General features: G+C 39.5%; 3 protein-coding genes and 1 long non-coding RNA gene across 6 annotated transcripts in view; 1 reads left to right on the top strand and 3 right to left on the bottom strand.

Annotated features, from left to right (window-relative positions):
• The window catches only part of LOC123968088 (rap guanine nucleotide exchange factor 5-like), a 26188-nt gene extending 13938 nt beyond the window's left edge, over positions 1–12250 (bottom strand). The window contains exons 1-5 of one of the 3 annotated variants that reach the window (XM_046044574.1): positions 12233–12250; positions 11000–11134; positions 7451–7576; positions 1980–2119; positions 1166–1266 (exon numbers count right to left, since the gene is read on the bottom strand). In XM_046044574.1, coding sequence (XP_045900530.1) covers positions 1166–1266; positions 1980–2119; positions 7451–7567 — 358 coding nt within the window. In that variant the 5' untranslated portion in view covers positions 7568–7576; positions 11000–11134; positions 12233–12250. Of the gene's footprint in view, positions 1–1165; positions 1267–1979; positions 2120–7450; positions 7912–10999; positions 11135–11879; positions 11898–12232 lie in introns of those variants that run through there. The other 2 variants (XM_046044572.1, XM_046044571.1) reach the window with 2 other exon arrangements.
• On the top strand, positions 11827–24348 carry LOC123968091. The gene is made up of 4 exons (XR_006824392.1): positions 11827–11957; positions 17179–17850; positions 21889–22081; positions 23535–24348. It is a non-coding gene; the product is annotated as an uncharacterized LOC123968091 (long non-coding RNA).
• Positions 14494–18969, bottom strand: si:ch211-254p10.2 (solute carrier family 40 member 1). The gene is made up of 8 exons (XM_046044576.1): positions 18839–18969; positions 18677–18744; positions 18353–18512; positions 17931–18046; positions 17591–17717; positions 17148–17402; positions 15475–16155; positions 14494–15177 (listed from the first exon to the last, which is right to left on the bottom strand). The coding sequence occupies exons 1-8, from the start codon at positions 18939–18941 to the stop codon at positions 14918–14920; spliced, it is 1770 nt and encodes a 589-aa protein (XP_045900532.1). The 5' UTR covers positions 18942–18969; the 3' UTR covers positions 14494–14917.
• LOC123968089 (sodium-dependent neutral amino acid transporter B(0)AT1-like) lies at positions 20579–27875 on the bottom strand. Its single transcript, XM_046044575.1, is given in 12 exon segments — positions 20579–20859; positions 20970–21132; positions 21219–21378; positions 21871–22075; positions 22174–22330; positions 22533–22661; positions 22764–22876; positions 22967–23077; positions 23221–23402; positions 23509–23646; positions 23818–23958; positions 27659–27875. Coding segments are annotated over 12 exon segments (1911 nt in total). The 3' UTR covers positions 20579–20664.

Below are 27875 nucleotides of genomic sequence, written 5' to 3' on the forward strand. Positions count from 1 at the left end.
TCAACTTCCAAGGGCACAGTTAGTAGTAGCACTAGAGCATACAGAGCTTCAGTATTCACACAGAGAGAACCAAGCCCAGCAGGATTCAGACTATTAAGTATAACTGAGTGCTCAGATCAATTGCTGTTCTGGAGTCAGTTCATTTTCTCTCCTCCTCAGACTCTGGACTATTGCTCAGCATCGTGCTCCAGTCCACAATTCATCCATAGGATATCAAATAAAAGTACAGATGGGTTTCTTGTGAATACACCAACTGAAGGAATGGAGGGATGTCTTACCCACTTGCTTGCTAATTTAGCTTTCCATCAACTTTCCATCAATGTTAAATACTTAGTAATAAAACATGCAACCTAACATAAACCACTACTCTCTCGTGCAGATAAAAGGCACCATCTTGCAAGTGAAGGCAAGTCTCAAGAGAGGACCTTTAGATCAATTTCATTCACTTCCTCATCAGAATGAGTAATGATCCCTGGTATGGGGTTAGCCTGCCTTTATCTCAGATCATCTGTGACCTCCATCTCCAAGGAAAAATCTGCATCTCCTTTTCTTTCCTCCTAGTTTCCCTTGTCTCTCCTATACAGTGTTTATCGTTTGTCTCTAGCATCCTTCCTTTTGCTTGTCTGACTTTGAACCATCTTTCCAGCTCCTCTGCCTTGGCAACAGTGTCACATTATCATGTACCTGCTGGGATGTGAGGAAATGTGTTGATTTGTCATCGCTGTGAGGCTGGACTGCATGTCACGCAGTCCGTCGTGGCGTCGCTCAAAAGATATGAGCAACGTTTATCTCTGTCAAAGGCTTTTAAATGAACAGGCTCAAACTTCCATTCTGGGAATGATAGCACATGATTAGCCCAGTAATACTGCCCAGAGGGGGCTCTCTGTCCCAGCTCCTCTGCGACAGAGAGGGGTGGGGAGGGGAGAGAGTAAAATGGAAAGTAAGGGACTTATTTCTTTCTCTTTCTTTCTATCCATATTTCACAAATCACACAAATTTCAGTGGACATGTTTAAGCACAACACCTTCATAATGCTACAGCCATAAAGTTGTCTTGGTATCATGTGTCAATAAAATGTTTGCCCTCTAAAATACAAAACAAGCTTATTCACATACAAACGAAAAGTTCAAATGATAATCCACGTAATAAATGTATGCATGCTGACCTGACTCTTTGCCCTGTGTTTCCCCCTGGTCTTCGTCCAGTGTCAGATCATTCAGCAAGTGCTCCAGGATCTTTTCCGGGGTCCCTGACACCACCATGTACCTGTCAGACACAACAGAGTCAGTGGACGAGTCCTCCTCGATAGAGGACAGAGAGCGGCTGCTGGTCCATTCCTCCTCTCCCTCTGTCCCCTCATCATCTATGTAGCGAAAGTAGGGGACGTCAAAGGTGGGCATCGTGACCGGCTCTGCCCGGCTGGTGCTGTCACTGCTGCTCTCCTCGGAGCCCTCCTCATCATCGTCATCCTCCTCCTGCTCCACCAAGGCGGCATGGAGCACCCTGCCCTCCTCCTTCCGCAGGTTCAGGGGCTGTGGCCGAGAACCCATCCTTGCAGAGTCCCTGTGCCCTCACACCGGCAACGTTGCCATGGTTACTGATGCATGCCCCCTTTACCCATCCATCCATCTACCTGCAGCTGGTACAGCCTGGAGCCCACTGCTGTCTATCCCTCAAGCACACTGAGGTATCCCGGTATGTTCACGGCTGAAAAAGCTCCTGAATGACTTGAATGGGAAAGCAGCCAGCAGAGCTCTGTCTCACAGTCCCATGCTGCTTAGTTATATGTATTTAATGTAGTCATTTATGTGTGGGGAGTTGTGATGTAAGCGCGCCTGAGTGAGTGTGCGATCCGGAGAGACAGAGAGGGAGAATGATGAGAGGGAGAGTGCTAAGGGAGGCAAACAGACAGGCAACAGTGAGAGAGTGAGAGAGAGAGAGGGAGGGAATCTAGGAAGGAGGGGAACGGAGAGGCTTACCTCCTATTCCTCGTCTCCTCTCTCCCTCCTCCCCTCGCAGATGCCGAGGGGGCTGGCTTCTCTGACGACAGTCTCTGGAGAACCAGCACATCGTGGCCCCTCTCCCTCAGACACACACGGACTGCCTCGTCACTCTGGGGCTGGAGAGAAAAGGAGGAGGGAGGGAGTGAGGGGGGAAGGAAGGAGGAGGGTGTGTGTGTTATCACCAAGGAGATTCCCCTGAATTTTCTCCCACTCACAAATCACCACTGATTTCCATCATAATACTCTGTCAAAGCCAGCACTGTAAATGAAAGAGAATTTCCATATATCATTATTCAGTCCTTATCGGTGAAGCCCATTCAGGGATTAACATAAAAGACTCAACTTTTAATTACTGATTTCTATGTAGAGCCTATTAAATCATGTATGGTGTCCAGAGACAATCTATTTTCAAGCTGTCATCTGGCTAAACTCAGAACACCAACAATAGTTTAGTGGTTCAGAGTTTAGTTCCGGCTTTAACTCACATGGTAGGTCCTTGTCTTATGATCACAATGAGGTGTGTATGAATGATAAATTCATCCTCATGTTGCTTACTGTCTCCCACTCTCTCTGTTTCACTCTTTCTCTCGCTTAATCACACGGTCACACAATGTCAACCAGTCACTATGTTATTAATCAAATCCTCAGTCAAAAATGTAAATGTCCTCTAACCCACTCCTTAAACCTTCACCAGGCCAACATCTGACTGTTTGAGCAGTCATACATATGATTGTAACTAATAATTAATTCAGTTATCTTCAGTTATCTAATTTTATTTCAATTAATCAATTGTTTAGTCTACAAAATATCAAAAATTAGTGAACAATTCCCCATATCACAATTTCCCAGATCCAAAGCTGACATCTTTAAATTGCTTGTTTTGTCCGACTAACACCCGAAAACCCAAATATATGAAATAGGGAGAAGCTGATAAGCAAATAGTTGATAATAAATTTAAATACATTTCATTTTGAATTAAAATAATCAAAACTGAGGAATCATTTTTCATCTAATTGCTGTATTGAATAATCTGGGGTGGTGATTGCGCAGTGAATAAGACACGTGCCTTTGGTGTGAGGGACCTGGGACCCTGTGAGACCCCAGTGTGTCCCTGAGCAAGACACTTAACCCCTAGTTGATCCAGAAGCGTGCAACCTCTGACATGTATAGCATTTGTAAGTCGCTTTGGATAAAGGCATCAGCTAAATGAATATATGTAATCTACTAGTCATGTTTGTTCCACCACATTAAAAGAAGATATCAAGTAAATATAATCAGGAATGAGAAGCCCATACACCAACTTTGACTGACACGGGAGGCTGAAATTTGATGGTATATATAACCCGTCAGCCTGGACATTCAATGATTTTTTTCCCATAATCGGTATGTAAATTTTACTTTTTTAACCCTCCATTTTAAACAAAATGGCTTGTTGCAGCATCACTGAAGGACAAAGATGGCTGGTAGCTGCTTGACAATGAAGGGTCTAGATCAGAGATATTAGACTTAATGAGGAGTTCACTGTATAATGCACGCACACGCAATCCTGCATCAGCCAACCCCCACTTCACCACCAGCCCCCTCCTCAGCCATCAGTCAATGCAACACAAGCCTCTGTGCATGCAATTAGGCAGGCAGACAAGCTGGAAGTGGTTGCAGTTTTCTGCCCTAATTGCCTTTTGCAGAAAAAGCATCCAGTCCCCTTCAGTTAAGCCTCACTTCCTGGCACATTAACACACGTCTGCAATCTGTGGACATCCATACATAAACACACAGACACACTGTAGAAACACACCTATACAGATGAACGCATCAACACAACATGTAAACACACACATACAATACAGCAAGGATAAACACAACTGTGTCCATCACAGTTTGGGCCATATTTTCAGCATTAACATTACACAGTCTGACAGTCACATCTATAAACAGCAGAGACGTTTTCAAACCCTTGGAAAGGACCATTAATGGCAATGTTTACTGGTAGTTCCTTCAGTGCTGTGATTCATGACTCTAAGCAAAGTTTAGATGTCTGTTAAAGTGACAACTTCTGAATCTATTCCTTCTTTATCTTAATACAAACACACAAGCACACACGCATGTATAAAAATTGCTTTCACGTACTTTCCTGTGTAATAGTAGACTGTATAATCCTGTCATAGACCTACAGCATGACGTAAGATAGAACTAGAAAAGTCCCAGAAAGGGAAGGCTGCACTGATTAGCTTCCTGGTTCTTGGGAAAAATAAATTGGTGGTTCTATCTTTTATCTTTATCATACACTGTGTGCTCTTAGCTTTGTAAGGTGTTTTTGTCTTACTAAGCGTGACAGCAAAGCAAGCTGAATTCCTTACTATAATGGAGAGAGTGTCTCAGTGTACCACTAATGGGTCAAACAGGAAACAAACCTTTCCTCACAACGAATTACACTCCATGCCTCTGCTGCTGCAAGCCACTTTTAGTGCGCACTGGACTTTGTGGTTACCACTGTCCCACAACAAAAACACAATCAGGCTTCTAGAGTGGATGCTTGCAATGCTGTGACTGCACAGTTCCTTCCTGACTCTGGAGGTGACCTCGACTCACAGCTACTGCTCAAGTCCCCCAACATGAACAAACACTACTTATCAGGCTTCTACACAAAGTCATGTCTCACAAAACGGTTTACTGTTTCTTTCAGGGTTCCAGATGCATTCCAGCAGCTGAAGGGACACTTTCTGTCTGCATGTATCTGTGCTGCTGCAGCAGGTCTGGCACGCATGGTACAGAACACTTAAAGGGACCTGGAAGGTGTCAGTCCTGACAGGGTGCAGATTTGGACTAAGTTCCTCTCAAGGAATAATGCGGATCATACAGAATGGGAAGAAGAGGAAGAATGTGTGTTGTTTTTTAAAGAACCCTTTGATGCAGATGCACTACATTATCTCCAACAGTAATTAACTGAAATTTCTGTTTAATACATTAAGCTCTGATAATATACTGTAAACAACAATTGGTAGAGAACAGCAGCTCTATGTTCTTTTCAGATGTACAAAGCACAAGCAACAGATCTCTGGTACTCCTGAATACAAACAGAAAACAGTGGTGACGTAAAAGGACACAAGAACAAGTGATTTCCAAAGTCAAAACTATTACATTTAAAACTGACAGGTTTTCACAGCTAAATGAATTACAAATAGTTTTGCCTCTAAACTAGCAAAGGAAAAGACCTAGAAACATGCTTGGCTTCAAATGTAAGGAGACTGCATAACGTTCATGATCTCCCTGCGCCAGAATCTCGCACATTTTCACAGGCGTGCAGCCAACTGTACATTAAGCATCCCTCTTTCCAACAGCTGGGATTTAACTGATTTCTCTTTGATGTCTGGGCTTACAAATTTATATGAGTCACATGTGGTACAGTTTGTGCGTTGTAGAATCATTGGATTACTTTAAACCATTCTATAATCCAGAAACTATGCTAGATAATCTCACATAATCTTAATATTTCTAGATAATGTCTAGTATTAAATACAAGGTCAGCATATCTGGCCATTACAGCTGGAATTACATAAATGACACATACATACATGTTATTGGTATATTCATAATAAATTCACAATATGAGACACTTTGCACAATGCATGTTACTGAAACAGTAAAGGGATACCTGATTGTATTATGCAGCCCTAACATTTGATCATATGCAGATTGGGGGTGGTTTAGCGCAGACAAAAGGTCATTACACTGAATAAGAACATTGATAAGGAGATCTAGCTTTGTGTTTGCAGAAAAGGTCAGAGACCTGATGCACTGGAATCCACCCTAAAACCATACAATGTCTTGGCATGGTGGTCTTTCCACTTGCGTCAACCTTTCCTTCCATTGTTGTTCAGTTCAGCATACAGATACAGCTGGCAGGAAGGGAGAAACTGAGCCCACCATGAGGTCAGCCAATCAGATGTCTCCTACACACCCAACTGGCAGGTGATGTAATGTTTCAATAAAATAAGTGTGCAGGTTGAACTGAACATAATTGTTCAATAATAGCATAGCTGCAGTGCTTTGAAGTAAAAACCCTCCTGAAACCTGAGGATGCCGCCACACTGACAGAGACTAACTGTATTCTAAATCAGTGGTTCTTAAGTGGGGTTCAGGGACCCCCCAGGGAGACCCCAGCAAAACAGGGAACCATTTATTTTCACTTTAATTCCATCCCTAAGTAACACAATGACTATTTTGATCATGGGTTTCAAAAAGTTTCTATAATAAAACATCTACCAATCTAAACCAATCAATCTTCCATCCCTACAGGACCTGTACACCTCCAGGAATCTGAGGCGAGGGTGAAAGACTGTGGCCGCCCCATCACACCCCAGACACAAACTGCTTCAGACACTCCCCTCATACTCCTACCAACCTAACTACCCTACCTACAGAACATAATGTATATTTGCACATGTAAATGTGATAAATATTTTGCATATCACTGCACAAACATATTCTTCATGATTCTTTTATTTTTGTTTTACATCTTGTCAATTCTCCCCGCGACCCGATCCCGGATAAGCGGATGAAGATGGATGGATGGATGGATCTTGTCAATTCTATGCTTTACATTTATATATTTTGTATATTGTTATGCACCAAGACACCAAAGGAAATTCCTTGCAGGTGTAAACTTACTTGGCAATAAAGCTGATTCTGATTCTAAAACCAAAATTTCGATCAGATGGAGACCCTCGGACAAAATCTTATCAAACGTGATCTAATTTGTGTCATTTTAGGGGTCCTTGACATGAGAACCACTGTTCTAAATGCATGTTAAGTTTCTGTGATGACACTGTGACTATATATAAATGGAGCCAATGTTGCATTTAATGGATGCAGTGCATTTATAATGTACATTTTTTATCAATATGAATGCAATGCACTCTACAGTATACAGTTATAAAATCTTCTTTGTGTTAATCTAATTGTTATATCTCTTTTGAAGCAGTCTATTTTGATATATATAACTGAAGAAAGATTTTTGTAGTCTTGACAAAATCTAAATGACAACATTCATCATCAGAGAAAGCGGAGACTTTATAGAATGTGTGGAGGCCAATAAAAACAGACAACAAATTAACTAGTCAAATTAATCAGTTTGACCGATCGAACCCTGCAGGGAGTTCGAGAAGTGATGCTTAGGCAAAATTCTTACAAAACAGCAGCATAAAACACCACAGTATAGCCCACAGTACAATGGACTATCTACTGTTCTCCAACTGAATATATAACATAAAGTGTGCTAATTGAGTACGGCTCATACTGACATAAAGAGAACAATCTCATAAGCGACATGGCCTGTTCATGGAAACGCATCAAAGAGTGCAGCATTTCACAACATATTTAGTAGGGGGGAAAAAGATATTATAAACATCAATATTGCAATACTGCAGCATTGTTGTTGTGTATCTCACCCCACTTGTCCTCTCTGGACCCTTGCTGTGGTTCTGCAGGAAGCGGCAGCCATCCTTGGCCAATCTCTGGACCATCTCCAGTCTGGACAGGTTGTCCTTCTCATGTAGGATGCACATGCTCCCCTGCTGCAGCACAGGGGACACGGAGAACACGTACCTCAGGCCACAGTCCCACGACATCGCTGGCTCACCAACTACTGACTGTCCACGAGGCAAATCAGCAGGACTTCTGCCTGTGAGCTTACACTAATCTTTAAAAAACTGTCAGAGGAGGTGAGTGGCTAAAAAAATAATTTACATATAGTGTGTGTTTCTGTGTATGCTGTTCAGGTGAGTTACAGAGATGTCTGTCCCTGTAAAGTAAATCCCAGTTGCTGTATGCCTTGGTCAGCTTTGTAGCAGAGAGGCATGCGCAGTAAAGACTTCATCAGTTGGACTCCAGGTATCTCTCTGTGCTTGGTTTTAGTGAGAGCGAATGACAGATTCCCTCTCTCTGACCTTTCCTTGCCTTTTGCCACTGGGGAGGGGAGTGAGTTAGGAACACAGTGGATTCAGGAAACATCTGGTGTGAGCCAGACAGCCCTGAAAAGGAAGTTTCATAATCTCCCGAAAGCAGGAGAGAGCATACATTCAAGACTGGGCAAAGTACATTACACTGGAAGGTCAAACACTTGTTAAGGGTGGAGGTGGATATGTTATGTGTGTGTAGAGTTTTAAGGTCATTCAGGCACAACCACCAAAAAAAGATCCATAACTGTCCCGTTTTCAGTCTGAATGGATACAATACAGTAAATGAATGTCACCTACATGCAGCTGAGTAAATTATACATATTCATCACACAATAATAAGATGGAGAGACAAGAGGGATCAGCATATAAATGTAATGTAAATGATCTATGTGGAACATTTTGTGAAAGCGTTTGTCACAATTTGCCGGTTGTTTGGAGGAGCTAGCAGAATGATAAGAACGGACAAGAGCCTTTTAATAACCAGTAGTGTTGAAATCTTCAATTGACTAATCTATTGACCAACAATTTTGGCAACAGTTTAATAGTCTAAATTGAATATCTATGGCTTTTGGAGTTTAGGTCAGACAAAACAATCAAACTGAAGACATTAACTTATGCGTGGAAACTATGATGGGCATTTAAAAAAAAGTATTTTCAGACATTTAGATTCAATTATTTGTAGATGTAAGACTTAATCTATTGATTAACATGTAATGAATACATTTTTAAATTAATTGATTAACCATTCTGAAAATTGTGACGATGTCCGTCAAGACCATGGCGATGATTTCAAAGTCCTTATTTGTTTGACCAACAGTTCAAACCCAAAGACTTTATCACCTAAGACAAAGAAAACCAGTAAAACTGATCGGAAAAGCTGGAACCAAAGAACCGTTGATGTTTTGCCTGAAAAGCAATGAATTGATTATCAAAATAGTTACTGATTTCTTTTTAGTTGTTTAGTTGTTAAGTGACAAATTGTTTCAGCTCTAGATCAAAATTAAAAGAATAAAAACTTAATAATAAAAGTCTTAGGTGTAGCCCTAATACTAGCTTTTTTCTAAGCTACAGTAAAGCCTCAATAGTGCCCAGTTAAGTTTTTTTTATCACTAGTGGTGCTGTAGAGCAATGTTTTGTTGAGCTGTCTCCGTGCTGTTTAATCTTGTAGTCTACGAGCACAAAGTGTCTGTTTTTATTAAGATCACCGACTTGTCAGACACTTTCTAATTAAATGAAGCACGACAGTTGCTTAGTGTAGTTACGGAGGGACCAGTGTGATCCTACATGTATTGACCAAGGCAAAGCGAGGACATTAATTCTTCCTATGAGCACTTAATCTATTAGCGTTATATCTTTTTCCCCTCTGTCAGCAGTGTGACGCTTGACTGGGTCCTTCCAAAGCCATTCAATTGTGCTGCTGTTCTAAACTGCTGACACAGTAAACTGCAGAATGAGAAATGGTCCCCATCTCTAGGTGGTGTTTCTCTTTCATGTGCCGGTGAGACCCATCATTCCACAATGCTCTTTTGTTCTTTTGAAGTAACTGATTGGGAAGATGTCTACTGCCCTCCTATACAAAATATATATTTTAAAAAGTGGATTTAAGCCTATTTCTGCACAACTTATTTATTTATGGTTATGGGGAAGACACATAAATAAAGTGAATACAGCTATGTGATGCAAGTATAACAGTTTTTATATAGGATGCTAATTTGCAACACAGAAATACAAAAATAAGACGTTAAAAAGTGAAATTAAACAGTGAGATAAAAAGGTAGGTGAAGATAAACTGAATACAGTAAAATACAATAAAGCACAAAATTAAAAACATTAAATTTAATAACTAGACATGAGTACAGGTGTATTGCTGAATTAACCCGGTTATGTAATTTCATCCCTCAATTCTTTATTGAATATTTTGGCACTCGTTCATTGTAGCTGGGGTCTCTATATTCAGAATGCGCTGATAAGCATTCCTCATCATTTGTAACTTCAAGGATTTAATAAAATAAGCAAGTACTCTTCAAATCATCCCGAGTTTATTGGTTACACAAAACTGACGCTTATTGATTGAGAAAAGAAACTTATTTTACCACATCCTTGATTTGAACCTTTTTAGATAGTGAACCTAACCACTATTATGTTACCGTCTTTTAGCAGTATCTTATTCTATACCAATTAACTACAGGAAGGAAACAAACAACATTACTAGCCTTGAATATCTAAAAACAACCTTTTCTTCCTTTCTGCTCTTTCCTAGTGAACGTTCCTCTGTGAGACAAAGCCAGGAGGACAACTCTTTAATGTGCTACTACTGACCCAGTTTCTCAAGTAAATGAATTGCAAAGTGAGAATGCCTAAAGTCAGACTTGTTAGCGAGCTCGCTCCCATACTGCTTTCTTTAACCAGGGACTACCATGACAACCATGGGAGGCACACTGTTGCTGGAGGCCAATGGCACTGCAAAGAATGAGAAAGTGATGAAACTCTGTTGAGCTTGTTACAGTATCCCCTTTCCAAAATAATACCCAGTCAAGTACAGGAATTAAACAGCTGCACAATCTCATAAAAATTAGATAAGTTAAGATACTAAACAACGGAAACAATGACATCATCAAACAGTGTATGAATGACGAATGTAATGTAACCTGTTTTCAGCATTAATACTCTACTGTATCTTTCAAGCACGAATTGAAATTACACGAGATAAATGTGATAAATATGATTCCTTACAGCATTCTTTCAAACACAAAGGCTAATTTGTAGGACAGTAAGGAGTGCAGGCATGACTTCAAAGAGGCATTAAAGTACAATAGCAACAGCATAATAACATACTGTGTCTCCTCCACCTCTGTTCAGTATAACATTGAATGTACAATGTGTAAGATTTGGCCAGAAATTTAGTTTAAAATATTCAAACAAATTAACTAACATGATCAACAGAATGTGAAGTAAGTGTTCTGATGTTGTGTAATTGACATCTATATATTGTGTTGCGGAGACATAATTAGAATGCTAACTTGATAGCCCCAGCCATACCTGTGTTGTAATACCACCTGTGCCTTGAGAGACAATAGTGAGTCACTGCAGTGTCCAGTCTAGCCTCAGTCCAACTAGAGCTGCCCCAAGGGTAACATTCAGCCCCCGATTAGTGTCACAGAAACACGAAGATGGCTAAGAAAAGAAGCAATAAGAAGCCAAATAAGAGTAAATATTGGGACAATTCTTCAATGCTAATAAGAGATGTGGTTTGATGCTGAACTCACATTACAAATGGCGTCAATACATAGGCTAGTTTTGAGATTACTGTTCTTGCTACTATGGCCTTGCTAAAACTGAGCTAAGCGAGTCATTGTAAACTATTGATTATAAGACAGCAGTATTGTTTTGACCAGCTCTCTGAGTTTCAGCAGTTTGGTCGAATGTTGCATATTCTTGGCTTTGTTTTAAATTTTTATAACTGATGAGACCATATGGACCCAGTAGTAGACCAACCGGAAATAAATGATCGGTCCACCATATTGTAACCACTTGCCAATACTGTTATAAGATGAGGCAAGAGTGGAATTTCTGGGTGTACATTATTGAGGACATTGCAAGGTTTATTATGCTGCATTTAGTAAACCATGTAATACTTGCACAAGTTATTACATAACATTACAGATATCTGTTTTTCTGAGAGCCACAACTTTGAAAAGAAGCAAAAACAGGTGCATTGGAAATGCAGCCGTTTTATGCCATTTCTATATTTCTCAGATTCTTTTATATCCAGATGAAATTAAGCCTATCCAATCTACGACACAATAGAAACAGTCTATTTGATTTAAACCTAAAAAACTGTCACTTCCGGTTGCCATCTTTGTTTCTTTGAATAAGAGAATTACAATTTGGGAAAAACCCTCATCTTCTAACCTCTTACCTTATGTGTTCAACCCACGGATTATTTTTCCAACATGGACAGATATGTGAGGAACCGGCTGATGTATTCAAAACATTGGTAAGTCTTTTCAAACAACTTTTTAAAGTTTGGCTAGAGCTCTATGCCTCAAACGTAGTTAGCTAAGGTTGATCAACGTTCGAGTCTCGGTTTAACTTGCGTTGCGTGAGAAGCTACTGTTAGCTAACTAACTTATGTAGCAAAAGACAGTATATAAATAAACAAGCATATAAATAAACAAAGCAGAAACTCCCAGCCAGCTTACTTTGAAATGAAGACAATACCAGAAACAATATATTCCAGCTACAAACATGACCAATTAATGTGGAAAATACCTTTCTTCTTGCTTTTTAGTCCTTGAGAGTGGATTTATATTTTTATTGTGTTCATGTTTCTGCCATAGGGTGGAGCCGTTAAAGTTTATAGGTTAAGTTTATGGCTGTAAAGCCGTAATCGACGCTGCTTTTGACATTTCCTCCATCATTGTAATGATATTCATAGTGGAAGCCCAAATTGTCCTTCTAGACGTGGGGTTTACCTTGAAATGTATGCTAGTTAATAACAATACATGGGAGGCATAAACTTGGGCTTGGATGAAGCTGATGTGGTAGGTTGTTGGCAGATTTAGTAAGGCAATCATCATCACGGCATGGAGAAGAGTTAACATCACTGTGTCCTTCAAGCATTTTATCTTACAGTGCAGTTTCATGGGGCTGACACCTTGCCTCAATGAAATAAACACTTACAGTTAGGTGTGATGTGTGAATTTAGGTTTAAGTGCCTCTCAGTCAGCACACATTTCTACCCCCAACCGGAGAGGATGGCCCTAAAGCATAATTCATAATATGCTGTAAGGCAATATGGGTCAGTATTATTTTCTGATGTGTTTTTTGCATCAGCACATACACCTAATTTGATTAGATTTTTTTTCCTGTGATGGCGCAATTCTTTTAGTAGCATTTAGTTCATTTTTCAGTTTGGGTTTGGTTAAAATTATTTTAGTGACCTCCATAATTCTTAAAACAAGGCAGAAAAAGACATTAGCATACGCCAATGTAATGATGAGAATATCTGGAGTGCAGACTGCATTTCCACATCCTTCAATTCGTAGGTGCTTTCCCTCATGCGTTTCTATTATTATGCTACCCTCATATGTCTTCCTCTGGGTGATACCAGTCGCCATGTCACCAGTATCATAATAACTCTTGAATGGTGCTGACAATTGAAATAAAACCCAAGGATCATGATACAGTATAAATAAACTGTGTGTGTATATTGCGTCTCATTTCTATAGTAATAATGCACAATGGCCTAAGGCTTTCCTGTCTTGGTGTGTTGTTGTCCATGTAACATTGACCCCTACTGGCCACAAAAAGCCAATACATTTGCAAATGGCTGTTGTGTATCATGTTCCCTCACTACATGTTTATGTCCTCAACATTTATATAATCTGTAAATGTTTTATATCTTCCCCTTGCAAAAGTTTTCTTCTTGCAGTCTCCCCTTGGCTACAATGATAGCATTGTGGGTGCTACAGCTTGATGGTGACTGATAATGAATTTACTCCACCTGTGGTATATCTCAGATTGTATAAGCTTTCTACTAGTTGGACTGCAACTTCATCTTGTGTAATGTCTTGTGCTTTATTTTACATTATACAGTAATAATTTGTGGATTTTTCTGACGAGAGGACTTGAGGCCAAAGATCATCTTCAGTCATCTTTATTATCATAATTATCAGTCTGAAAAATAAGGACAACATACAATACGGAAATGTCACAGGGAAATTATACAAATATATTGAGATGTGTTGCTGGTTGTATGACAAAAGATTAAACTTTGATGGTATTTGCACTGTACATGAAGTAGATATGAAAACATACAGTAGCTGAGAGTAATTCCCAAGTCATATTCCCAACAGTGTTCTTGTTCTTAGATGAGGTAAGGTAATGTTTAGTTCATCAGAACTACAAAAGAATTAAGCAAAGTGTAATACAACGCTGCCGATGGCAGTGATCGACATTTGCTATCAACAAATAGCTATCATTGATTTCAAATGTGTCACAAAATGAAGATTGCTTTCCTCTTGGATTTCTATAAACCTATTAATATCACTCTTTATATTGGAAGGAAAGAAAGTTTGGAAACTATTTTTATTTATCTAAGTACACAAGCAATTAGAATAAAATAGTTTGGAAGAAGTTTGACTAAAGTACATGGCGTGACGTGATAATATCTTTGTTGCTGTAATCCATAAGCCAGGTTTACATGCATAAAAGAAAGGCAAATGTTCGCTTGATTCATCCACAGAGAAACAAACCAGGGGAAGGAAATACTTCTGTCCATTTAAAAGGGGGCGCCCTTTCAGATTCTTTTTAATCAAACAAATCACATCAAGTTCCCTTTATGTTCCTTTTTGGACATCCTGAAATATTTCCAAGTGGACGGATCAGTAACATCGATGCCACTTGTAGAAGTACTGTCTCGTCTCATTTGTATTTTCATGTATCACTGTTAAGTTTTCCTCACAACACCAGTTCTTTACTGAGTGAAGGTTAGAAAAATATCTCCATCCATCCACCCTCCCATCCAAAAAGGTATGTAAGTTAACAGGCTTGTTTGATGAAAGTCTTGCAGTAATCCTACAGGGTTTGCGAAGGCGTGTGCCTTAGCCGTTACCTTTTTGTCCTGTTGTATGTTAGATTAGGACGTTCCCCTGGAGGTACTGTTGCTGCTTTTATTGTAGCCACCTCAACTTATGTACACGAAGGGGGAGCGTCTCCCACTCTTTTTCACCTGAGTTCTTGTTTGCTGCTGTGGCACATGGCCCTGCTGGAAGAGAGCAACCTAGGTGGGACAGGCACTTGCTGTGCTGTGCTGAAATGAATGGCTAAGTCGGGAGTGGAGTGTTGCAATAACATTGCTGAAGGAACAGGAGGGACACATTCATTTCACAGGTGCAGAGTGGATTCAGTGCTGGTAAGCATCTCATGCCTGGATACGTGGGCCTTGTCTGCTCCTTATGTGTCAAGGCGACGTTTTCTCTTGGCTTTGTGCGCATACAGGAAGTACATAGTGTGCCCAGTGGTGATGAATAATACAGAAATGATAACTAGGATGCCAAAGTGCTGTGGCTGTGGAGCGGAGATCACCATGATGAAGTGTAGCAGATCCATCAGATAATTCATAGAGCTCTGCACCCCGTTTACCACACCCCTCTCTGACTCACAGATGTTCTCCTGCAGCAGCTGGGTCACTGTCAGGTCAAAGGACCATAGACCTAAAACACAGATGTCATTTGGGTTTAAAAAGTTGGCCATTAAATTAGCCAATAGTCATAGCAGCAGGACATACACTTATTGTGGGCCATCCTGGTGGCCCAGTGGTTAGACCACATACCATATATGGACATTGCAACTCTACTGTCAACTATCAATAAAATGTAATGCCAAAAGTGAAAGGAAAATACTGTAATTGTCACCTAAATATATATATACAGAGTGTGACATTTTGGATAGATTATATAATGGAAAAACTTTGGCAGTAACCAGTTAGCTTTGGATGTCTGTCTACTCACCAATGCGTGCTGTGATGACACCCAAGAACAGCAGGATGATGGAGAAGTACGATTCTGGCGCCGTGCCAGAGGGCACGTTATCAAAAAGCACAGTGTTGTTGGTCCAGTGGATGGAGGAGCGGTCAGGTAGCAGTGGCTGATTGCTGCCTCCCCTCAGAGGATAGGTGTGTTTTTGCCTTTGGCTTGTCATCCCTCCAAGCTCAGAAGAGGAGTTGGAGTTAATGTAGGGCATCAGCAAGCTAAGATCCATTGGGCTGCCAGGAGCAAACACAGAGCACACGCACAGCAGCAAGCAGCCCAGGTGGAGGCAGCTTGAGATGATCCCTGTATTAATCAGGCCATAGGTCTTCCTGAGTCTGGTGAACATCACGGTGCCCATCAGCCCTGTGATAGCTGATACACCCATCAGCAGACTAAGAAGAGAGCCACTTATGCCCTGAGTATAGGCATAGCCAGTGGTGATGCAGTCAAAGCCCAGGACTGTGGTGTAGAGGAAAGCCAGACCCATTCCTGCGAGGAAGACAGGCTGGCGATAGTAGGCCCTCCAGCCATCCTTACAGGTGCTCACCAGCCAGCGAAACCTCCGGAAACACAGCGGCAGGTCGGTAATTTCTTTTAGGTGCAGGCTTGTGTTGCAGTTACCTTCTGTCAGAGGTTGGGGTTGTGCAACATTACCTTCCTCTGATGAGAAAGAGGAATGTCATCCGTCACTTCTGTTCATAAATGTTAAAAGCCCAATCCTCAGCTGTTACTCTGCACCCTTTCTGCTCTCATGTTAAAAGCCAAATCATCTGTCAAATAAAGAGTATCTACACTAATCTATAAATCTAATCTGCAAATGCAGTGCAGACTATGTGGACTGCGATGTTGGGTGCTGTACACAAACTGAGAATTGTGTCTTTAAATAATGTATGCTTCAATGAAGATTTGGAGCTTGATCATTTTTATTCTGTAATGCCTTTAGCCATTTATAGGGACTATAATATGATTAATTAACTTACAGCACTCATTAAGCCCACTGTAGAAGATGACTCCAGGCTAATTAAATAATTTTATAATTCAACAAATGCTTCCTATAAAAATCTGGAGGACTGAAATGTCAAAAATCAATGATATAGAATATATATATAGTTTCCTGATGTAATTTCAAAGAATTGGCAAGGTATTTATTGTTATCTATTTTTTGACCGTCATTTTACATTGAAATCCTTTGGCACACATAAGCATCTTCAATGATGTCTACTGCTCAATCCTACCACCGAAGCACTGATTTCAACGTCTGTTGTTTTTGACATGGATTGAACTTTAACACTTTCTTGCTCACCTTTGAAAGAGGAGCCAGTGTAATGTAAGTGTTGATAGACACTAGATAGGAGAATGTGATTTTAATTTGTACTGCAGTAAACTAATACTGATCACCTTTAGGTAATAGTAGGTGGTGTATGTCGTCTCTATATTGCCAACTAGCATTGTACATTGTTAAAAAGCAAGCATTGTCTACATATTTTAGCCTCCCCCTTGCATAGCTCCAAAACATATTTTTATAACTAAACACATGTAGGATTCCATTTGCACATTTTCTACAAATCTCAAAGCATTCTTATATTAAAATCTAGGAATACAGGGGTATTCAGAAATATTAAAAAAAATAAGTGAAACACATTGATCCATACCTTGTGAACTTCTCCTCTCCATCCTCTGCAGATATACCTGAGCCTCCTCCACCACTGGTGGTTTGATTGAAAGAGCAGGGACGATGCGGTACACCCGTGACAAGAAGAAGAACTCCACAATGAGAGACACAAGGTTCCAGCCCAGGATGAAACCACAGCCAACTACATTAGAGGCCAGGGTCATGACCTGTCCCACTGCTAGTGGGGCCAGGATGTTAGTCACCTGATCTATCCGCCTCATGGTTGCATTCATTCCTTTTGTTAGGATCAAAGACACAGAGGTTAGTGGGCTTCCACTAGAGGACTTTCAGCAAGAGCAGAAACGGACCGATGTCTGATACTCTCTGCAATTCAAGTGTTTTTCATGTTCTACCAGTAATGCAAGCCTGTGACAAACATGGAATACAAGCCAATATGTGCATTGACAGAATGAATCCCCTCACCAGCTAGGTGACCTCGGTTGTAGCCTGTGATAACCACGATCCAGTCCCTCTGAATGGCAATGGTCAGTGCTGTGCTTGCAAGGTTTGCCACATCTGCCAGGACGATCACCACCGTATAACAAACCACCTTGTGTAAGTTTTGCGATGCAACATGTTACTATGACAGTACAGAGTAAGCCACAAGCTCAGAAGCAGAGACAACAGGGACACAGGACAAAGAGGAAAAACAGCAGCAATAACTCCTCTGTGTAATAATCATGGTGAGTATGCTGTTTGCAGATCAACATGGTATCAGTCATTATAATAATAATTATTAATCAAATACGTAGTGTCTACTCACAGTAAGCCATCCATCCCAGATCTGTTCAATCCTTTGCTTATATAAGAACACCAACATGAGCACAATGCTACATACTGTCACTGAGATGTTCTGAATGAAAAGAGATGCATGTGCAACTAAAATAGGGGACAAACAACATTGTTAGACTCTCAGAACATAGAAAATGTATTCTGTTAAAAATGTATGCCTTTACAGATATGAGTCAGTGGCTGTGAACCTTGAGTCGTGCTGTCGTTGCATCTAGCTATCAAATCAGGGATTGATTTACACTTGAGACATCAGGGGAATGCAATTTACCACCTGGTGGGATAGGAAACCAGCAGACTTCTGGGCCCAAGATTGAGATCCACTGATCTATATCACTACTTTAAGATATATTGCATGTTAAAATTGTCAAATGGGTGTGAAATTGTTGTGCATACCTTTATTCCTGGGATTGCGATCAACCCAGTCTCCAATCAAAGCCCCAAGTAGGAGCACTGACCCAGCCACTACTAAGCCAAACACTGCAGTCAGCAGCAGGTTATGGCCGTATAGCTCGATCAGGAACACAGAGATTGCAAAGTGCCACATGCGGTCACCCTGTTTAACACAACATTGAAGGTCATCATTATGTGTTGCTTTGCAAGCTGCTGGCTCTATGCTGTCACACAGTTTACAGTATGTAGACTACCTTGCGGTCATTTTAAGTTTCGATGTCATATCTATTTCTCCAGGAATCTTTTTCTTCAGGAAATTATTCTTACCCACATTGACAATGCTCCACTGACATAGATGAGAAACTTGGGACCCTTGAGGTAGATAAGAGCTGAACCTTACGAGGAAATGCATGAAAATCGAATAAGCACACATTATAAATGCTACAAACACATTACACGAATTCTAGTTGGATTTAAGGTTGAGTTCACCTGGTATACTCCTAGCTTTTTTAGCTCTCGCATCCCTGATGTCGTCAGACTCAAACTCGACCACAACCCCACCGCACTGGGAGGCATCTGCTCGTTGAGACATTGCCTAGTGTAGGATCGTAGGTCAAAAAACTGTTGAACTTGTCCCATTGTTGATAGTACAGTGTTTCATTACTGTAGGTCACAGCAGCATCACTTAGGTTACTTTGTCTGATGGTTACAAGAATATTTAGACCACTTATATATTTACTGGTTATTTACTTATGAATATACTAAGAAGCAATTCTTTAGATGGCACCAAACTTGGCTAAATTGAAATAACAATAATAAAATACACATTTTTATTTTCCCAGCCAGCAGCAAACAAAAGTTGGAAAGCCATGTCCTTTTGAACTCAGCAAACCGCTGTAACCTCTTCACGTGTTTGCAACACGGAATTATTATTAAGTAGTACACATCTAATTTCCTTCACATCAGTCTGATTTATTTAATTTTTTTAAGTCAAAAATGCAAGACACTTAAATAATGCCTACCATGGGCCATTAAGTCAAATTAAAGCAGAAAATTGTGTCAGTTATTTAGATATGGAAATACTGAAAATAGCATTAGCATGACTCCTTGCATAGTTCTGTAACTGCAGTGAAACTGAAAATAAGCAAGCATAAGTCAACGCAGGGTCAACCATCACCTTCGTTCTGTTGTTATACTCAATCCCTGCTGTTGTTCCTCGATGATGTATCTTGTGCCATGTATCCTACATTGGGATGCTAGTCTTTCCTGAGAGCTGGAATTCAAGCTGTAGTAGTTTGACAGGCTTAATAACATCACAGTGTTCAAGTGCACTATTGTATGAAAGTGCCAGAAAAGCAGAACAGGCAGAGGGACAACAAAGGCAGCCAGCATATTCCAAAGCACGTGACACTGGGAGGACAATATCACTGTCCACCCACACCACAAAAAGGACAACTGTGTAACTCGTATGACTCAAAATACACACATGCACGCACATGCGCATGGTCAGTGACCACATGCATGCACCCTCATGCACACAGGCACAGTCCCACTTCTGGCATACACCCACATGTACTGTTGACATGCAAAAATGTTACATAAAGGACACATCATGCAACACTACATCAGTCTTCACACTTGCAGGTAACCAAGGGTAGGAAGCAGATAACTAGATTATAACACATAACAAAAGCTGTTCTCTAGGCAGACAGAAGATGATGCATAAGACATGATAATTATGATGATGATGATGTGAACAGAACATACAAACACAACATTACTACAAAAATCAGCTCATCTGGCATTGCTTGTACAAATTTGTTCTGAAAATTATAGTGATATCTGTTTTGAGAATGAATAATGAGCTTATCACAATACCATTCAGAAAAGTGATCCATCACTCTCCATTTGTTCCCATTGAAAACATCAACACAGGAAATTAATTGTTGTCTTCCTTTTTATATTAACAGAAGCCTGATATTCAGTTCTTGCTTTTGGAATTCTGTTGTTAATATTCTTCTTAAGGATATTGTCCTGCATCAAATCAATCTGGATGACAGTGTTTGCAATCCCCTCTCAAATATAAATACACTTGTGTAAATAAATGCTTTAATGCAGCAAATATACTGTCATTTAAACTGTAATGTAATTGGAAGCTCGCAATACCGTACTGTACTAAAGATTGAAAACAATATGAAAATTATCAGTCGAACATTTTGCTTTTTGTTTCCAAATGAATATACACAAATTTATTAAATTTGACAATATCTGACATTTACCATGGTAGACCACATAAAACAGCTAAAATATTTCTATTACAATTCTCCCTGACATAATTCATTTGCATATGGGTTTTGGTTGTGCCTGTTCATAATGTACTTCTCCAGGAAGCCCATGAATTTGTAGAGAGCCACAAGAGGGATGGAGACAACAGGAATGACAGATAAGAGCACACAGATACCAAAAACCCATTCAGGATACTGCTGAACATCAGCAAGGGGGAAGTTCACCTGTAAGGCAAATAGGGTGAAAAGTCAATGTCTTTTTTTTCATTGTGTACCAGTTTTAAGAAATTCTACACAATGATGTTGTGGAGCAGCTGTAAAATCCTTTTTCTTACGTAATCTGGGTTCCAGGCGTTGTATGTTGGCCGTTTGTCTGCCTCAACTGCAACATATGCCACAAAAACCACCAGCAGCATTAAAGGACTGATGAAGCGCCAAGTGGCCTGCCAGTAGATGTTTGGTCTCCGACCTGTCATCCATTCAATGTCCTCATTAAACCTGTGAACAAACGGAAACACTTTGTCAACTCATTCCAATATGTTGTAATATTACAAGCATAATGACGACTTGAAAGACAAAATGACCTGTTTATTCCATAGATGTATACCACACTGATGATCTCAAAGAATGCTATGATAAGCAGAGGTATGGATCCCACGAAGCTGTTGAAAATTTCCAGCCAGTAGTTTCCGGAGTCCAAAGTAAAGATGAGGGCCACAGTAAAGGAGATGAGGCACATTAACCCTTTATGCACAAAGGGAAAATATTGGAAATATACATTTTCTATTTCTATTTTTTTATGTTTCATGCCATGATGAATAATATACTAAATTAACTAATACAGAAACCTTTAGACAGTCTACCGGTGAAAAAGTAGTTTAGCATCCTAGACATAGCAGAGAACATGTGTACATGTGTTTGATATATATAAACAATTTATTTGTATTTTCAGCTTGAATACATATGACAATATTTGTTATACGCATGAAGACATATTGTCACATGGATAAAAAATTTACACAGGAAAACAGGAACTTACGGGGTTCGTGTTAAATATAAATTAATCTATCCAAAATATGCATTTACCTCAATTACTTCCACTCTTTTTACATATGACTTTTGTGTAAGTGTGTCATAATTACTGTTATGTATAGAAAGTAATAGATACAGTGTTGTCAGTCCCCTCAATACCATGATTACAAACACCATATGACATTGTCAGATCTTTCAGTTTACCTGTGAATATTTCCTTAGGAAGCCAGGGTGGAACCATGTGCAGGTCCAGCAGGGGAGTTAGGATCGCCTCTAGATTTCCAAACATGGAGGACAAGCCGAGGCTGAAGAGCATGACAAAGAACAGCACCGCCCACACCTGAGAGCCTGGCATGTTTATCACAGCCTCAGTAAACACAATGAAGGCCAGTCCGGTTCCAGAGGCGCTCTACAGGTAGGATATGATAAATGATCTCATATAAAGCCACCTCGCAAAACTTAATTAAATTAAAATCAAAACAGTTTTTATAGTAACAGATGTACCACCTGGTCCAGGAAAGTCTGTAGATTACAGGTCTTTAGATTGAGGCTTTCAACCTCTGAGGGATCAGTTGCGTTGAGATAGTTGAACCAGTCATCGTAGTTTTCAAGAGTTATGTTTTCATCCCCAATGTTAAATGCATTTGTCAGTGTCAGTATGTTCCTAAAACCAAAAAATAAATTAAATCCGTATTTAGCACTATTGTAAGGGTATCTTCTAATAATGATGATATTAATGGCTGGAAGTCCCTTTATCAATAAAATTTATCAATCATAAGTTTAGTCCTCGGTGTCTGACAGATTGTAATTGCATAATCATTTGAACATCTAATAATAGTACTGTATAATTAATAAGTGGTACATACCAGTTTATGCAACCATTGTAATTTTCATTTGCTTTAAATCCAAGAATGGCAAAAATAGGAATTGATGCATATATTGACGTAAGACTGTTCACACATCCAACAATTAGGGCATCTCTCTCACAATTATTCCTGCCAAGATAAAATACTTATTATACTTATTTTATAATTAATAAAAATAAACATTTTGTGCAATATGTCTGACATGAATGAAAATGTGTTGAAAATACTTACTTCTGAGGATTGTAACTTGAAAAAGCAATAAGCCCCCCAAAGGCCAAAGACAAAGAGAAAAAGATCTGAGTAGCAGCATCCAACCATACCTCAGGGTTCTTCAGGGTTTCCCACTGTGATGAACATATTAATAGTTAGTTAGATACCAGGTTTTATTCATTAAATCTTTCCATGAAATGATTTTAACCTAATGACAAACTTACATTTGGCGTGAAGAGATATATTAAGCCATCTGTGGCCCCAGACAGAGTCAAGGCTCTGACCAAGAAGATGGTCAAAACAAGATATGGAAAGGTGGCTGTGACATATGCAGCCTGTTGAAAAAGTTTTGATTGCTGATCAAATATTTCATATTCACAATAAACGTCAATGTATTTCTACTTGCATAGTACAAAAATGAAGATCCAGTTCATATGGATACTATTATATCATTGATAGCATCAAACAGGTAAATTACCTTTCCAATAGTCTCAATTCCACGTATGAAGCAGATGTACACCAGGCACCAAGCAGTCGCAAGGCACAGCACAAGCCACCACTGTAAAGACCCACTGGTCTCGATGTTTGGTGTTATGTTCAGTGTCTCACGATACCAAAAATAGTTCACAGGTGAGCTCTTTTCACATTCACTTACATAGCCTGTATCAAAGAGATTGATGAGTAATTCATGGGACTTAACTGTCTATTACTTTGGTTATTATTCAACATTTATTGTTCATTTATATTATTATGATATATAAATTACCAGTATGATTCAAGTTTAATGGGCAGTCCCTCCAGGGAAGCGGACTTTGAAAAGAGTGGAAGAAGTACCAGAGGATCCAGGCCAAGATCATGTTGTAGAAGAGACCAACAAGGAAGGATACTACCATGGACGCCACACCTGTGTATACACATTATTCACCAAGAAATGTATGTGTGTTATGGATGGCAGTGACCTCAAGGTAATATAGACGTTTTGCATAACTTAATGTTGGACAGTAAATTAAAAATTTTTTGGCATCTTGCTTTTTTGTTAGCAACACACTAGTTCAGTGAAACCAAACCTTCTCACCTAAACCTCCCAGATATGGGGAAATTGAATTCCACACTCCAACACTTCCCATGCGGAGCCTTTGTCCGATGGCCAGTTCCATGTGCAGCAGGGGAAGTCCCTCAAACACCAAGGCAATGACATAAGGAATCAGAAATGCCCCTTGAAATAAAGCACATTTATAAGCGATGACATGGTCATAAATGACAAAAATAAACATGACTTTTTCAGTAGGCATTAGCATTGCTTTTATGGTTGAAGGTCATTCAGTTCTCTATTACTGGACATTTTATTATCAACAATCAGCGTTATCACACTCACTCATACCAAGCAGTATGTCTTGTTTTCATCATTTGACTAGTCCACTTTATATTTTGGGCACTGCTGTATGTAGCAGTAAAAATATTTTGTGCTGTTTGTTTAATGGATTAATAAAGTGTCCATTTTGTATAACAGAACTATCCAAATAGGAATTATCTCAGATCAGTCACAGCTGTGAATAAAATATAAGCACTGACATTTTACAAGAAATAAACGTGCTCAGTCACATAACCAATGAAGTATTATTGCTCCCTAAATCATTGGTGAGATCCAAGTAACATATTGGTCAGTTTCTAGATTGACTTTCAATGGAAAAATAAACATGCACATTGAAATGATTCAAGTCAGGTAATAGATCAAAAAGCAAAGGACAGACAGCAAAAAAAAAGAAGATAATTCAGTGATTAAGATGTTTTGACAGTCACATAAAAAGTTAAAGTATCAGAGGAAGTGTTGTTTAAATATGACATTCAGTTTTGGCCCTCTATATGATTTATGTGTTTTTTTTTTATTACAGTATTGATACAAACAGTTTCACATTTTGTAGCGCGAGACTTTGGAAAATTTGCTGCAAAATGTTTCTTGTCATGGAAAAACAAATGAAAAGCCAGATTTTTTGCCACTTTTGCTTAACATTTAAAGCACACCGTAAATGCTCTTACCTCCACCATAGATTTGACACAGATATGGAAATCTCCACACATTCCCAAGTCCCACAGCAAACCCTATGCAGGTTAGCAAGTATTGAACTTTATTGTCCCATTTTGGTCTTTCAGCAATCTCTTTAGGTCCATGAACCTGCATCTGCTCAGCACTTTCAGCTTCTCTATCCATCACTTGTTTGTCCTTTTGTCAGTTTGGTATGTTTTATGAGACAAGCACAGCTTTTTTGTCTGACTTGTCTGCTACTTTGTCTGAAGAGAAGGGGAGACCCTGCTGACTTGTTACCTGTTATCAGGAGAAGACGGGGCAACATTTGCTTTATCAGCCTGTCGAAGCTGTGAAAACAGTTTGGTATGTTTGTTTAATAAAAAGCCAGTGTGTAAAGCGGCGTGATATGATGTTAATAACAGAAGTGATAAGGGCTGATTGTAATACAACACAGCATAAAAAATTAACCCAGGGATAAAAACTGTGATAGTACACATGCCTTTTAAATTTGTTACATGATACAGTTTACACTACTGTTATTTGCACACAGTCTGAGTTATTTCAGTCAGCAGTAATTACCAAACACCACTTACACTGGGAAAAGACATGTTGTGTGCATGGAATTCTTTATCAAACTTAGTCTCCAAAAAATACAATTTAAAATGCCTTGCATTGGATTTCTATTCTATATTATATTCATACAGAATACTCAGTCACATTCATTATTCTTAACTGGAAATCGGAATTGAAAACACAAAGTAGAGTCATAAAGCACAGTGTGATTCACTTTACAAATTACAGGCAAATGCAGAAATGTAGGGATTCAAAATAACAAAATGCAGCAGATTGAATCAGTATTTAATTCACTTCTCAAACACACCACACTGTTAACACATCACAATAGTGATCCCAGCTGGACTGACAGGTGTACCTTCATTACATGGCTCAAAGTTAGCTTCCTACTTGGAGTTGGTCCCCCCTTTGCAGCTATAACAGCTTCCACTCTTCTAGGAAGGCTTTCTACAAGATTTTTGAGTTAGTCTGTGGGAATTTTTGCCGGTTCACCCAGAAGAGCATTTGTGAGGTCTGGCTTGCAATCTCCATTCTAGTTCATCCCTAAGGTGTTGGATAGGGTTGAGGTCAGGGCTCACAGCGTGCAAGTCAAGTCCCTTCCACACCAAACTAGGAAAACCATTTCTTTATGGAGCTGGCTTTGTACACAGGGGCATTGTCATATTGAAAGAGGAAAAGGCCAAACACAAACAGTCAGAATAATTGTTGTCTAAGATTGTATTTTGTAGCATCAAGATTTCCCTTATGAAAGACCACACTATGAAAAAACAGCCACTGACAAAGGTATGGGATATAATGCAGATGGCAGGCCAAGACAGAAGAGCATTAAGAAGAAACGGACGGCCCACACCGTTGAGAAGGGCATCTTGGTGATGGCCTTAGTGAACAAACAACAAACAAACACATTTAGCAATGCTATGATGTTTCTAAAACCTAAAATTTGTTAGGCTTAAAGGTTTTCAAAGCTGATGTATTGCTGTACAACAAGAATATATGAACTGCTAACCCAGAATGACAGCTGTCAAATCTTTCTGTTGTTCTGAAGCCAATAGTGTAAAGTTGCGGCATAGATGGTGATACTATTGATGACCGAAATGATCACTGTATCCTGTTTACAGTTGTTACTAAAAAAAAAATTCAATATTAATTTTATTTACAGTACAGTGCAATTTCCTGTAACTTCAAATGGGGCAGGTTCAAACAACAACTTACTGCACTGAGTTGTAGCAAAAGCCAGAGAATAAACAGAAATCTTTAGCTTAGCTAGTTCTATTAACTGGAAGAATTAGGAAGGTAGACAAATATGGATCAACTGGTTATTGCTATATGCTACCTCTAATGAGGGCTATTCGGAGGACTAAAATAGCCAGACATGGTAAAAGATCCCATAGACGAGGGTAAATGTTGAGTGCCCCAAACAGCTAAAAATGTTATTATATTTTATTGTAAATTTTCAACTTATATCTGGTGTGAAGAGAGACTTTACTCCATTCACTGAGCCCTTTAGGGTCAATCCTCTCATCAGAAATAAGTCAGGACCACATAGGGAAGTCAAATACACAACCTCAAGAAAATAAAGAATTCAAGTATTTATTGTTTAGCTGAATTTAAATCTTCTTTATTACTATAATAAGCAATGTACAAAGTGCTGTAACAGTCCATGTACTAACATGACATAACATTATCCACCACTGCAGGGCGCCATCCTCCTCAATCACTGGAGTTGTGTTCAGTGTCTCCCTGTACCAGAAATTATCTAGTGGAGAGCTCCTCTCACTCTGAGACAACAGCGTGTGTCATGAAACCAAAGTAAAGAGTTTCAAATTTTCATTTCCCATTCTACAGAAGTACAGTACCAGTTGTAGCACTGTTGGGACATTGACTCTGAGGCTGAGGCTCTTGAAATGAATTACCACAGAATCCAGGCAATGATGGTGCTTTAGTAGAGACTGATCGTCACAGATACATAGATGCAATACCTGCCAATCAATGTTTTAAAAGGGTTTCTTTTTTACCAATTCTAGCAAACATTATGCAAAACATTTCTGACCAATGCCTGTCAAATAAGGATGTATTGGCAATATATACAATTGGCATTCCTGGTGACAGCAGCAAGCAGCCAAATACTTTGGCGAGCTTATAATTTTGAAACCAAATGAAATGATTATATAGACCTATGGGGCTGCTCTTCCAGTAGTTCTGGATTGGTGAGATATGAATTAGTTTTATTCTGCTCAAACAGTGCCATTGAAAATGGTCAAATATGGAATATGTGCATGGTACATGCAGTGTACATGCAGGTTTACATGCAGTAAACCATGAAAGCATCACTTATCTCCTCCATGACTCTGACACAGATAGGGGAACCGCCAGACGTTTCTGAGTCCAACACAAAACCCCACACAGGTCAACATGTCCTGGGCCTTGTTGTCACATTTTGGTCTGTCTCCAGTCTCATCCTCCTCCAGTTTGTCCAGCTGCTGATAGAACAGTATCCTGTCCTCCAGGCTGGGATTGAGGAGTTTTAACTTCAT

The sequence above is a fragment of the Micropterus dolomieu genome, linkage group LG03, assembly GCF_021292245.1.
Source record: "Micropterus dolomieu isolate WLL.071019.BEF.003 ecotype Adirondacks linkage group LG03, ASM2129224v1, whole genome shotgun sequence".
Classification (NCBI taxonomy): domain Eukaryota; kingdom Metazoa; phylum Chordata; class Actinopteri; order Centrarchiformes; family Centrarchidae; genus Micropterus; species Micropterus dolomieu.